The 14,973-nt window shown below is 42.4% G+C and overlaps 1 protein-coding gene across 5 annotated transcripts in view; it reads right to left on the reverse strand.

Annotated features, from left to right (window-relative positions):
* Nucleotides 1-14,973, reverse strand: part of CENPC (centromere protein C) — a 1,046,742-nt gene that overhangs the window by 866,225 nt on the left and 165,544 nt on the right. For all 5 annotated transcript variants that reach the window (XM_085636509.1, XM_085636507.1, XM_085636508.1 and 2 more), the window contains exon 4: nt 2,392-2,489. In XM_085636509.1, the coding sequence (XP_085492635.1) occupies nt 2,392-2,489 (98 nt within the window). The remainder of the gene's footprint in view (nt 1-2,391; nt 2,490-14,973) is intronic.

A 14,973-nucleotide genomic window follows, 5' to 3' on the forward strand; every position in this document is an offset into this window, starting at 1 on the left:
AATATATTTGGCTTTTATGGACTTAACCTCTGCTTTGGATTTTGTTAATCAATCCCGATTGTGGTCTATCCTTCTAGTAAGCAGAATGGACTAGGCACTAGTACACTTTCTAGCGTAACTACATAGAGACTTGAAAGCCAGGATCAGAATCAACGTGCATGGGTAAGTCTCTAATGATATCTGTGTTTTTAAAGGGGTAAGCAGGGGTGTGACTTAGCCCCATTACTTTGTATTCTGTATGTGAATAACTTACAATAACTTACACTTGTTTTTAACGACACTCACTAAAGATGTCCCACTAGTTAATGGCCATATACTCCCATCCCTACTATATGCTGATGATGCAGTCCTAATGGGCCGCACACCTAATGCCCTGCGTCTTTTAGTTCGGGACTTTGCAGATTTTATGGCCTCCCTAGATTTATGTACCAATTAAAAAAATCTTTTATAATGGCCTGCGGTCCAAGGAAGCACTTATTAAATGTTATTTCTGTGGGCAACCAGAGTTTACAATGCACAAGCACTTTTCCCAACTTTGGGCTGGTTTTTGCCGCTAATGGCTTATGGGCTGATTACACTGTTTATTGTAGGAATACATTTTCTAAATCAATTAACACAGTACTTAGTCTTCCCCAACCCAGGAGTGGGGTGTTATTTTAAAAAAGTCTTTAAACTCAGTGTACACCTACAGAAACCTATGGCGCAGAGGGTTGGGAAATTTCTAAATGCAATAATATTCAGTATGAAAGGAACAGGTTATGTCGAAAGCTCCTGGGAGCCCCAAACTCTACGTCTCAATACGTGTGCAAAAGTGAACAAAAGTTACATTATATGGAAGACTATATTAGGGCGCAACCTGCTCTATTTTGGCTAGCCATATGGAAAAATAAGGCGGCGGCACTCACTAGAGATATCATAACAGACTGCCTCAAAAAATTGCATGAACACCCCATGGCTAGCAGAGGTGAGAACTAGTTTATGGAGGATTAATTACAAACATATCTTTCACAGCCCTAATGAGCTAGACACTAAAATAAAAAGATCTCCGGGCTGCCCTATATAGGTACAATAGAAAGGACAGACTTGACAGGGAGTCTAGCAAACCTAGTGTAGCCACTTTTGTGAACATGAAAATTATCAACAATTGGCTAGTTACCTGACTAAACCCATGGGCCGCTGAGAGCGCGGTCACCTCTTTCGATTAAGGGCAGGCACTGTGAAGTATTTATTATGTTTTCCCCTCGGCTTTCAAATCAATCTTGATCTTGTTACATGCCCATGCGAAGGAAGCTCAGGCCATTACATTTTGTATTCTTTTGTAAGTATTATATACAATACACTAAACTGTTCTAACTTCATTCTTTTTAAAGGCACTCATACGTCAATCACAGAGATGCATATAAGACTCTTCTTAATTTAGGAGATAATGAGTTACTATTTCGTGTGGGGGCCTTTTTGAAAACTGCTGTCCGTGCGTGTAACACGAACACTGTATAAACTGTATTACAAATATCATGAACTAGTATGTTTGATGTATTATTGTATGAGTTTGTTCTTTTATGGATATGTTTTTATCTGAATAAAGTAATTGAAGTGAAGTGGAAATGAAAATCTTTCTACACATTTGCCTAACCGATCCTCTGTGGTGATACCTACACACTAGTACTATAATCATCTATTCACTTTTTATATTTTTAAGATTTTGCCCTGTCTCTTGAACAAGGTCACCAGAAAATTACAGTTCAAATGTTTTAAACTGTTTAAAGTATTAATCACATTAACATTAATCAAACAAGCATTTGCAATGCAATAGGTCTTGCATTTGTGATAGTTTAAGTTATTGACATTGTAAATGACAATGCCTTTTAATTGTCGTTTTTGATAATTAACACAAATCTAAGACATTGTCATTTACAATGCCAATAGCTCAAACTCTTGTAAATGCAAGACCTATTGCTTGGAAAGTGAAAGCGTGCATGGCGAGCTGAATGTTGCAGGAAAGAATGTAGTGCCGGCAGCAGGAAAACCTTGTTAAAGAAAATAGTGCTTACAGACTAAATAAGACGTACTGTGTATTAATCGAAGTAAAAGGGAGGTTACAAATGAAGACAAGGCGGTTCTAAGGAAGGACTAACAAGCCTATTAATGAATCAGAAGCCAGAATTTTATGAAGGACAGTGACACAAGCCAATGACAAACATGGGGGGGATTCAAGTCCATACTCTAATACAGCATGCTGCGCAGAGCAGCACATGTGTTGCCCAGGCTCGACCTAAAAAGGGTAACTATGGCCAAGCTTCTATTCTTTTAACAGCTTTCACCCCAGAACCTATATTAATATACAAACAGTAAAAGTTTATGTAGCATTTAAAAAGAATATGTTTAATTTACCTGTTTATTCTGATTAGGTGCAGCAGTTCTGAAATTTATGCTGATGGGAGTGGAGCAAATCAGAGGCTGTGGATCAACTGTGCTAAGATCAGCATCAACTAAGGATAAAGAAACAAAAAAGATTCTATAAAGGAAAATGTTGCTTTAAGATGATAGCAATTCTGAGTTCATGTACCATCTCCTTTACAAATGAATGAGAACTGACTTCATTACAAACAGGAATGGAGAAAGCTTTGTATAAAAATATTGCACTCAAGAAAAGGCCTTTCATGAGCATTCTCATTCAAGTCTCACATTCAAACTAGATGTTTTAACCTGATCAACCACAGTCCCTATCACATTATCATCAAAACAGTCAGTGATGACTAAATGAGTGTTACACAGGAAGAAGAAAAAGGCCCATATGTACAAACCAGTTTTGCATTTCTTAAAGTCGGAATCCCTAGTTCAGGCCATTAAGATATGCAAAATTCCCTAATAGTATGTATGAAAGGCATATACAGCATCGCAAAATGAGATTTCTACCCAGCTGAAATCGCATTTTGGGAATCGCAAAATAGGAAATGCCAAATAGGGACTTCCAATTTATTTGAAATTCTGTAACCGCATTTACATAGGATTTCCTCAATGAGACTAGATGAAAAATGGGCATTTAGGAAATGCAATCACCATTGATTCTGAACTGGTGGTAACCAGGTGCAAACTAGAAAAAAGCCCCCAAAATGCATCAGCAACATCTACAATCATGCCAGATTCAATAGTTTGAAGAAAAAAAAAAACCCTGCTCAAATTACCAGGAGGAGCAGTTTCCCATGTTATCACAAAGCCAGTTTATTTATATGAAAGGTGCCTGTGAAAATCAAAGCCTTAAAATGTTACAATAACATCCACAGTCTCTGATGAATATGTCATAGCATTCTAACAGACAAATCCTTAACTCACATTTTATCAATCTCTTCATCTTGTGAAGTCCAACAAAAGTAGGTTGTGCACTGTGGTAATAGTTGCTCTTTATCCTGTTTCTTTCCAACTTACAGGACCCATAAGTAGGGTAAGCAGGGGAGATGGCCCCATTTTGTAAATATCCATTTAAACTATCAGGCAGCCCATGTTTTCTGAAAAAGTGGGGCCTGATTTAGAGTTGTGCGGACGGCCTCCACTAGGTTACAGCCTGCTATTTTTGGGGGCTTTCTGTAGCTTTTACCACGTTTTGTCCTGCTAGCTTTCATCTTTTTAATTACAGAGGTATACAGGAAAGTGCCCCTTTTTGACAGGGTCACCCCCACTTTTTGTCTGATATTCAATGCAATTTTGACTGGAAGTGCACTGGGTTTCTCCTAGCCAGGTCCCCAGTGCAAGACTCCTTTCTCTAAACTGTACAATTGTTCCCCCAATTTACAATACCTTTGGCATCCCTTTAAGTTTCTAGTAAGTGGTACCACTGGTACCCAGGGCATGGGTGCCAAATTGGGTCCCGAAGGGCTGCAACATGTATTGTGCAACCCTAAGGGACCTTTCACCTAACTCATGCAGACTGCCATTGAAAGCTGCGTGTCTTGTTTCTAACAAGAAGTGAAAACATTACATGGCACACCGCCCTGTGTGCCATGCCTGCAGACACTGCATACAGCATTGAAAGAGCAGGCCTTACAGCCCGAAAGCAAGTTACACTATACTGCATGTGTGGACATATCTGCATGAGCAGATATGCCCCTCTGCTGGTCAGTTCAATTACTGACAGTACAAGTGACTGGCAAAGCCATTTTAAGTACATGGCTGGACACATGTTGAGAACAAGTTCCCAAGCTACAGGATGGCTTCACTGTATTACTAAGCCAACACTAACTCCAGGGATGGAGATATTAATACATGCACCCAGAGGACACCTTAGAAGTGTCCCCTGAAAACCTACCAACTACTAGTGTGCTGACTGACTGGTTCTGACCAGCCTGCCACCCCAGCTGAGTTTCTGACCCCAAGGGGCGTTCAGGAACAAAGCCTTCTCTAGCAAGGGGTGTTTTACATCCCTTCCAGGAGGGCGACCTATAATTAGCATTCCAAGGCAGGGGGCTTAAAAGAGTGGATTCCCTCAGAGGTGAAGCCAGCCCCCCTGACTCTGGCCCATTTGGCATCTGGACAGGCAAAAAAATTAATAGTCAGAGAGATGTGTCCACCTTCAGGCTAGTTCCACCCCTAAGGTGGGTTGCCTGATGTGGATGCGAAATGTAAAAGTCTGCCATCTTGGTGATGGCAGAACTAGGAACTCTGGGGCAAGGTTCTGCCCACCTTCCACAGGAAGTAGTCCTATAGGGGGCCTAGAGACCACAGTGGTAAGCCCAATGGCTACTACCCTGCACTCCCCTAAATGTAGTATTTAGGGGAGCCCCTAGCACCAGAAAATCAGATCCTGCCGACCTGACAGAAGATGACAGATGCTGCAGAGTTGCAAAAAACAAGAACAGAAGACCAGCAACTGACTTGTAGCCAACCGTGCCGGCCGGCCTGCCTGCTGTCCTCGACAATTGCGCCAAAGACGACTCGTTCTGCACCTGTCTGTGCCTTCAAAAGTATGGGAAGACTGCCAGCCTTCACCCAAGACCCATGAAATCCCATGGAGTAGTGGAGCTGCTCCGCTGCATCCTGTAGGCACACCAGAAGAGCTGCAAGGACTATGGAAAGCCAAAAAACCCAATACCAGAAAGCACCAATGCATCCGTGCTCCCTATCCCTATTTTAAGTGGGACAACGGTGCCAGTGTGGTCCCCAGATTCTTCAGATCCGAAGCCCGCCTTGGGTTTGTCAACTGTGGACTTCCCAGCGGCACCTGCAGCCTCTTTGTGCAGGCCCCCTCTATCGAGAGTGTCTCCGGTGACAAAAGTCCAACACCTCCGGACACCTCTGCACCCGGCCGCATGGTCTTAGGAGGAGAAGACTCACGACCCGAGCATCAGGAGACCTGAGCCCTCTTGTTGGCTCAGCTGGACTGGTCCTCCAGTTCCAGCTTGCAGGCTCTTTTTAACCGGACTGCTCCCCTTTGACTTGAATGGGGCATCCAACGCTGTATTGCACCTCTGCACCCGGCCACACCAGTGCTGCCCAAAATGACATGTTGGCGCTGTTTTGGACCCTGCCCCACACTAACCTTATGTCTGGAAGATTGGCCCTGTAAGTCACTATGAAGTAACTGTATGCAGTATATGCTTTTCCTCCATAGGATAACATGACCGCTTCAGAAATTGCACTAAGTGTCGACTTTTGAAAACTGTGAATATTTCTATCTCGAAGCGTACTTAACTGTTTGTGATGATTTTGGTGCCTAAATGTATATAAGGATTTGTGTTATTTGGATACATTGGTGTGGCTCCCTTATTGAGTCGTGTGTATCATTTATTGACTGTGTGCATGCAGCAGATGTCTAACACTCCTCTCTGATGAGCCTAGGGCTGCTCAACCACACTACCTTCTAAGAGAGCACCTTGGGATTGCTAGAGCAATACCACGACTCTTTGCATAGTATACCTCTTTTTGTATACTATATAAAGAGTGAGCTTCCAACATGGCCTATTCATATAAGCAGCCTAGGAGAACCAGATAGATCCAAATGGAGTATTTGAGCACAGAAAAAAAGAATGCCCACTTTTTGTATCCTTACTGAGAATTATGGCCCTGATTCACAAAGATTGATGTATGAGTAGGTGGCACTTACTCTTGTAGTATTTTTGACTTACTCATTAATTTGGGGAATAAACCAGAAGTACTCTTGGCTTACTCCAGCAATGCAGGAGTACTACTAGAGTACACCAGAGAAAACACTTTAGGATTAAGGCCCGATATCTTCAACTAACAGCTGTTGGTTTTAAAGGAGCTCTATCTTGACTCTTGGATCTGCGATTGATTGCACTTGCTTGTTTGTTACAAAAATGCATTCAGATGTCCAGATCTCATTAGAGCTGGTGTTAGAAGCCAGACTCTAAAACAGTTACATTGCTGGAAAAATTTCCAGCTACCAGAACAGATTAACATAAGGCAATCCCTAGAAAGTGAAGACTGCAGCCATGTGGCGTGGTCTCAAAAAGTGAGTAGTAGCCTGGCTGGCGTGCACTCAGAAGTAGAGAAGAGGGTGCCTTTAGAAGAAGCTAGAATGGGTCACTGTGTTAGTGAGAGGCTCAAGTGTATCCTTCACTCCTATCTGTTCTCAAGAGATTCAGCAGAGAGGAGTAACTGTGAGGCAGGCGTCTCACACATCATGAGACACTGAGCGCCATGCAGGGTCTGACTTCTATGCTCTACAATCCTGCTTCACCACCATTTTTGACTGGAGAACCAGAAACCATCTGAAACTGAACACTGGAAAGCGAGCCACAGTGATTAGTGGATCACCGTATTATATTATGCCTGCAGTCTGATGGCCGATATAACTTGGCACCCACAGAGAATGCTGACCTTATCCTCAACCCCATAACACAGTTTTTAAGGCTTTCTACCATTACAATCTCTCAGGAGATTGTTTTCGTTGTTGGGCTTAATATTTTGGGATCCAGGCATCAATATGTCTTTCTCTCCTCTCTAGATTATACTCTTTGCTGCACCCAACTATCTGTTTTGCAGATCAGAATAAATCAAATTGAAAAACACTCAATGAAGCAAGCCATCTCTTATACCTGTACACATAGGAGAACATAATTCCAGGACTGGCTGAAAGTGCTTAAAGAGCCTTCTTAAATGCTCCCTGCATCTCCAGCTACACCTAAAACTATACTGCCTGGACCCCACTCCCGCTTTCCACACCAGAGTAAGTGTTTGCCAAAATAGGTACATCAGACCCAAAGAACAACAAGTTCAGAATTTGGGAATCTATCTTCTTTGATAAAAAAATTCAAACTTTTGGGATTTACTCTTAGCTCAGGAAAAGAAAATTCATGTCCACATACAATTTTGCGAGACAATAAAACATGGCTCTTTTCATTGAGCTAAGTCATATGGTTCAACTCTTACAGTAAGCATAACCATGTGTATTTTAAGAAACTGGGGGAAAAGACCAGTGGGCACTATTCTCATTGTGTCAACGCCATGACCAACGTAGCCAAATGGATGAGAGAGAACTGCCTCAATCTCAACTCCGACAAAACAGAAGTACTGATCTTTGAGATAAACACTTCCGCATGGGACCACAGCTGGTGGTCAGCTGAACTCTGACCAACACCCACATCAACATTCCATGCAGGCAACCTTGGCATTATCCTCAACAGCCAACTGACCATGATAAGTTAATGCAGTAGTCTCCTCCTGCTTCCACACCCTTCGCATGCTCCGCAGAATCTACAGATGAATCCCAATCAACACCAGAAAGACCATCGTCACAGGCCGTATAGACTACGGCAAGGCACCCTACGCCGGAAACTCCACCCAGCTCCTCAGAAGACTCCAGCCTACAAATCTCTACACGATGAAGGACCATCTTACATCAACCATTGACAACTTCCATCTGCTCGCAAGACACCTGCTCCTGTTCACTCGCTCGTGCACACATCCACCACAATGGGACCGCTCCTTCTCCTACATCACTGCTAAGACCTGGAACGACCTGCCAATCCACCTCCAAACAGCACCCTCGCTGGTGGACTTCAGAAAGAAACTCAAGACCTGGCTCTTCAACAGTGACAGTGCTGCGCTATACAAATGCGAATTGATTGACTGACTGCGTCCCACATCAAGAATAGTAAAATGAACCAACTGGACTGTCAGTGAATGCATAGTTAATTGTTAAACACCCTCGTAAACTTAGATTTCCCTTTCTCTTACTGCACCAATATTGCAGCATATCTTTGATACTCAAACATGTCAACACCAATAAGTAGGCCTCAAGTACCTCCTTTAAATGCCCCTTCTACTGGCCTTCTCACCATGACACCAACATTGTACAGATCACTTGCCCAAGCTGCTACACCTTTTCCTCCACCAGCATCCACATAATTAGGTTTCCCTATGCCCATACATTCAACTGAAGTCCATGTCTAGCACCTCTGAACTTGAAAAAACAATAGGTTAGGGGGTCAAAGGGAAATTTAAAGACCAGCGCGGACAAATCCTCAAATCACTCAGACTATAACAACACAAGAATCCGCGGGTCTATAACAGTCTAACTGAGACAAAAAGATAACAAACCAGCATATTCAAACACATGAAGTCCTTAAATAAAGGACCAAGTCCCATCACCCACCGAGGTGGCATGCTTCATCATCTGGGACCTCCCTTAACCGCACCTGGTGCAGTTAGAGAGCTACAACTCCTTTATTTACTATAAAAAGCAGGGACAGGAACAAGCAGCAGCTAGTGGTGAATCTGAGCTCTTATACCCTAACGGAGATGGAAGAGAGAGTTCGCAACAGAGGTTTGGGCTATGTACCGACCAGCGTGGGTGACCCCTTCACTGTTCAATGTGAATTAGCTAACTTCTTTCGTAAAATTAGACTGCACTTCTTTTTTAAAGACAGAAAAGATGATAACACTACATTGGATGCTAGTGAGCGTGACAGTGGGCTCGGAAAGAAATCCACTTTCAATCCCCCTGTCCACTCCATGCCTGCGCATGTCCTTGCTTATGAGACAGCTGTGACTAAAGACATTTCTGATCTTAAGACTGGGTTTACTAGACAATACCAGAATTTACCAAACCTAGAAAAACAGGCATTGACTTCTCTCTCCAAAAACTCCACCATCATCATTAAGCCCGCCGATAAGGGCGGAGCCATTGTGATCCTTAACACTGTAGACTATAGGACTGAGTGTTTAAGACAATTAAGTGATGAGAGATCTAACAAACTTCTTGATAGGGACCCCACACCAAGAATCCAAAAGGAAATAATTGAGCTGGTCAATGAGGCCAAGTTGGAGGGTTGGATTTAAGCACATGAAGCTGACTATTTGGTGACTGAACATCCGGTCATTCCCTACTTTTATGTGTTACCTAAGGTACACAAGGCACAACGTCCCCCCCCGGGAAGGCCGATTATATCTGGGCTGGGTTCACTTCTTGAACCGTTGTCCACTTTCGTGGACGTCTTTCTTAGGCCCTTAGTAAAGACCATGCCAACGTACCTTCAGGACACTAAAGATGTTTTACAGTTGCTTCCTGGGATTGATTTTGACACCACTACGGATTTCCTCGTCAGTTTTGACGTTGAGTCCCTTTACACCTGCATTCCTCAGACAGAGACCCTTGAAGCAATTAGAGGGCTGCTAGAAGCCAATCCAACCGGTAGTGAAATTCATTATGGACTGTGCCAGGCTGGCTATGACTGAAAACTTTTTTAAGTACGAAAATAAAATCTATCTTCAAGTATCCGGTAATTCGATGGGCAGTGTTTTTGCCCCCAGCCTGGCCAATCTGTACGTCCATCTGTTCGAACAACGTTCAGTTTTGAACAACAACAATCCCTATCGCGACTGTATCGTTGAATGGAAACGTTACATCGACGATATTTTCGCCATTTGGAGAGGCGTCCTTGCTACTTTGAAGGCCTTCCATGTGTGGCTTAATAACCAAAACAACTTCCTTAATTTTACTATGGAAGCGAGTAAGCTTAGTATGCCATTTTTGGATCTTCGCATTTTTCCAATGGAGAACGGTCTGGGCAGTGAATTATACACCAAACCGATGGCAAGAAATTCCCTTTTGTCATATGATAGATTTCACCCCAAATCGCTCAGGACAGGTCTACCATTTAGACAATTTCTTAGATTGAGACGTAACTGCTCTACTATGGACAGTTTCAGAGAGCATGCCGATGTCCTGTCTCAAAATCTAAAGATTCGACAGTATCCTTCTAAACTTATACGGCAATCGTATAAACGTGCTTGCAACAACAATCGAGAAGCCTTATTGGAACCATCTGTACCAAAAGCCCCTTTGAATAGATTGACATGTGTGAACACGTTTAGCACTCAATCTAACCAAATACAGAAAATTATACGGAAACACTGGCGCATTTTAAATGTGGGACAGGGACATCTCCCACCTCCATTGTTTTCGTTTAAAAGAAATGTCAACTTACGTGACACACTGGTCCATACACGTCCAAGGAACACGGCTGTCTCCCCTATAAACACCTTGAGGAACATGCCACCTGTTCAGGGTCACTTTGCATGTGGTAACTGCGCTGCATGTCCACACACACAGCATACTACAGAGATCGACATCAGGACACGTAAACCCTGGAGACAAATGAAACACACGAACTGCAATAGTGATAAGGTGATTTATCTAATCACCTGTCCTTGCAAGAAGAGATATGTGGGGATGACTACCAGAAAGGTCAAACTGAGGATTATGGAACACAAGAGCACCATAAGATGTCAAAGACAGTCAACTCGCTTGACCAGCCACTTTGTGGAATTGAAACACAGACCTGACGAATTAACTTGGACAATTCTTGAACAACCCTTCATTCCAACACACATTACTGATATTTCTAAATTTCTGTTTAAAAAAGAACAGCGTTGGGTGTTCAAATTGAGAAGTGATGAGGTGGGGTTGAATGAGGCTGCTCCCTGGACCTTGCTCTGATACAATTTCGGCTCATTTTACATGTTTGGTGATGCAGTCCTCACGTGAATAAATCATGAAGTAATTCGGTGGGGAGTAATGATGCCGGACCTTGTTATTATGCAGTTTTTGTTTATGTCATTACAAGACTGGAGGCTACCATTATGCAAATACTTTTATTTGCTGCCCAAACATGCAGCCCTTTAAAGAACGTTAATACATCACAATAAAATAGAACGTTGACAATATGATGAGTGGGCTGAGTAGGCTCTCATCTTCCTCTTTTGTTCGCTGCTCTGACACAGCTAAGTACTCTTCTATATATCTCCTGCTTCTTCAATGATAATTGTGCCATATTTGATTAAGGATATTTATCAGTACTTCCTATAACCCCTTTTTACAAATATGTATGTTTGCTACTATTGTTTTGGCTTCGTGTTTTTCTCAAAATGTCATTGCTTTGTATTCAGAAATTGCCTATTCAGAAATTGCCTATGTCTTTAATTAACCCTTTTTTTCAGGTAACTAACCCCTTGTCCAATTTATGGCAAGCGGAGTAATTTCTACACACATCGTTTATGATCGCATTGTAGCGTTCATGTTATCTTTTGTACCCTTCTACTATTAATATGCCTTAACGATCAAAAAACGAGATTGTGCCCGTTATGTTTTCCAGCGCTGTATGTATTCATGGCCCTCAAAGCTAAAACTAAAGCTGAGGTATTTAGATATTTAATTCCAGGCAAACTCAAAGGCGGAAATTAGTGTTTTCCTTCAAACGCCTAGAAACGAGACGCGCTTCACGCGTCTCGTTTCCTATCTCGGCCATTTCTCACATAGCAACAAGACGCGCTTCAACAGGAGGCGCGTCTCTTCCCTTTGTCGACTCCGTCTCCTAGCAACACGGAGGGGAGAGAGACGCGCTTCAACAGGAAGCGCGTCTCTTCAGAAAACAGTGTTTCCCTTGGTTACACTGTTATTAACCATGCGCGTGAGTTTTTTACTGGCTCAGTCACCCGGTTAAGCACTCGGCTTATCAAAACGGCGTATTTGAATCAAAATCAAATAGAATAATACAAGATCGCCACCCGGTGGCTTTCTCTCAAATAAAATTTCAAAGGATCTCTAAGACCTTCGTTTGGATTGGCATAACTGTGAGTAAACTTGTCTATCTCAGGCCAGCATTGTTTTTGATAGATTTCTACCTTATTAAGCTGTGAATAAGCTTGGGTAAGAATGAATAGTGACGCCAACCAGACAAATACAGAACCCCTGGGGGACAATTTAAAGAAATTAATTGATGAGGAGGTTAAAGTTATCAATTAAAGAAGCAGTTCATGCTGCTCTTTTTAAAAGGAAAAGAATTTCACCTCCGCAAGAGACGTATTTTTCTCTTTCAGATGGGGATTCACCCTCTGGTGTTGCACCCAAGATTAGGGGTAAAGTACTTATGAAAAGGAAAAACATGAATGAGGCATCAAGCCATGCTTTTGGATTCGGTAGCCCCCGCGCTACAATAGATGTTGGTGCTCATAGCAGCACAATAGAGAGATCTCAGTTACCTGGGACTTGGAGAAGAGGTGCCCTTAGCGGCATTATAGATAATGGTGTTTTGTATAACACCAATGACTTTACGAATGACTCTGACCTTGAGGAAGATGAATTCATATTTGACCCACAAGATACCCCTGAGGATCTTGACGAAGATCTGGATCTACCTTCAACTTCCTCACTCACTGTTAAAGATTCTTTTGGTCAAGATATGTTCAACCCCACTGCCATTAGACACCCTCGCAGCAAAGAGTGGTGGCCTATGCCTCACGTGGGTAAATATTTATCTAAATGGGTAAGAAAACCGTTGGATAGAGATACGCGCAATTTATTGCGTAATGAATGCCCTCGTCCCTCTTCGGAGGACAAAATTTGCAATACACCCAACCTTGACCCTGAGCTAATCACCTTCCTGTTTAAGTCTGGCAGAGATCCAAGGAAAGGTATTGAAAGATGCCTAAAACAATGCCAAGATAAACTTTTGGACGTTTTAGGCCCACTTTCAAGAATACTTGATATGACTGAACAAGCTCGATCTGATGGCTCTCCCATTGACATTGAATCTCTGAGGGGTTGGGCTCAACGCTCAATTTGTTTCATTGGAAATGCTAATGCGAATTTAATCACAGAAAGGAGAAAGGCTGTCCTTCTCAGGATGAACCCAAAACTGGCTGATCTTTCAGCGAAAGAGGACATGTGTGATGCTAAAAGCTTGTTGTTTGGTGACAACTTTGTTAAATCTCTGGGTAAATATGTCTCAACCTTTAATGCATTCAGTAAAGCGCAATCCAACATGCGCAGAGTCTTCGGTGGAAGACCACTTTTCGGCAGGGCTGACAGAAGGGGACAATCTGTCAGCCGTGGCTATTTCAAGTCCCAGTTTTACCCGCAAGAAGGAAGAGACTCTCATCCCTACAGAGGGAATAGATCAAACTTTTATCCACAAAGAGGAAGAGGTTCGAGGTCCCGTGGTGGGAGATCTAGATACCAATCCTTTCAAGGTAAGTGTGAATTTTTTTCCCCTTCACATAAATTCTTTGGAAATGCTTGCAGCTCTCAATGCAATTATGAGTTTCAAAGAAATGTTAAAAAACTCCAACATTCTAATACGGATAGACAACTTCTCAGCTGTCTCCTATATAAATCGCCTTGGGGGCGCGAAATCGAAAATTCTATCAGAACTTGCCCAGAGAATATGGTATTTTTGTTGGGAACACAAGATTACCATAAGAGCGGAATTTATCCCTGGGTCTCAAAATGTGAGAGCGGATTGGAACTCACGTTTCCTCCACGATGCAAGCGATTGGAAATTGAGGAAGGAGATCTTCTCTCAGATCCAAGTGATTTGGGGTCAGATAGATTTAGACCTCTTTGCCAGCAGACTGACTCACCAGGTAACGAGTTACTTCAGTTGGAGACCGGACCCATATGCGTTAGGAGTGGACGCTTTTCTTCAATCATGGGCGGGGTTCAAAGCCTACGCTTTTCCTCCATTCTCAATGATTCAGAGACTTTTATGGAAGGTCAAACTCGAATCTTATTCAATCATTCTGATAACCCCCTTCTGGAAATCACAAGTTTGGTTCCCGGGGGTGATGGAGTTAGCAGTAGACTTTCCTCTTCTGATTCCCTCATCCCTGGGCCTTCTCAAAGGCCCAGACGGAGAAGAACACCCCTTGGTCTTGGAAGGGAATCTGAACCTTCTTGCTTGGAGGATATCAGGAATTCAGAAAGATATTGTGATCTTTCAAGAGAAGCTAAAAGCCTATTGGAAGATTCATGGGCTCCAGGTACAAGGAAAAGATACAAGGGGATATGGAGGAAATAGTCTTGTTGGTGCCTGGAAAGGGATTTGGATCCCGTACTTTGCCCTCTTCAACAAATAGCTAACTATCTTGCCCACCTCTTTGAGTCAGGTCTTTCCTTTAGAACTATTAATTGTTATAGGTCTGCGATCTCTTCAGGTCACGCTCTTATTAATAACCTCGTCATTGGTAGCAACTCTCTTGTTAAAAGAGTTATGAAGGGTATTAGACTGAAAAGACCTCCTAAAGCTCGTTCGCATTCCCTTTGGGATGTTAATCTTATTTTTAATCTCTTCCTTTCATGGCCTGCCAACGAGTTACTTTCCCTTAAAAAGATCTCAATGAAACTGGCTATTCTTTTATGCTTAATTTCCTTTAGAAGGGTTTCTGATATTAGAGCTCTAGAAATTTCTAACAGATTTTATTCCTCTGAAGGAGTCCATTTCGACATCTGGAAAAGAACGAAGACAATGTCTGAATCTATCTTTTATCCTTATTTCCACGAATGTGAGAAACTGTGTGTTGTGAATTGTATGAAATGTTATGAAAATAAAATTGTAAATTTTAGAGATGTTAATTCGGATCAACTTCTTTTATCCTATGTTAGACCTTTTAAACCTGTAAGTTCAGCCACCCTTGCCAGGTGGATAAGAACAATCATGCATGAGGCAGGTATTGACC

This window comes from Triturus cristatus, chromosome 2_1 (genome assembly GCF_964204655.1).
Source record: "Triturus cristatus chromosome 2_1, aTriCri1.1, whole genome shotgun sequence".
Classification (NCBI taxonomy): Eukaryota; Metazoa; Chordata; class Amphibia; order Caudata; family Salamandridae; genus Triturus; species Triturus cristatus.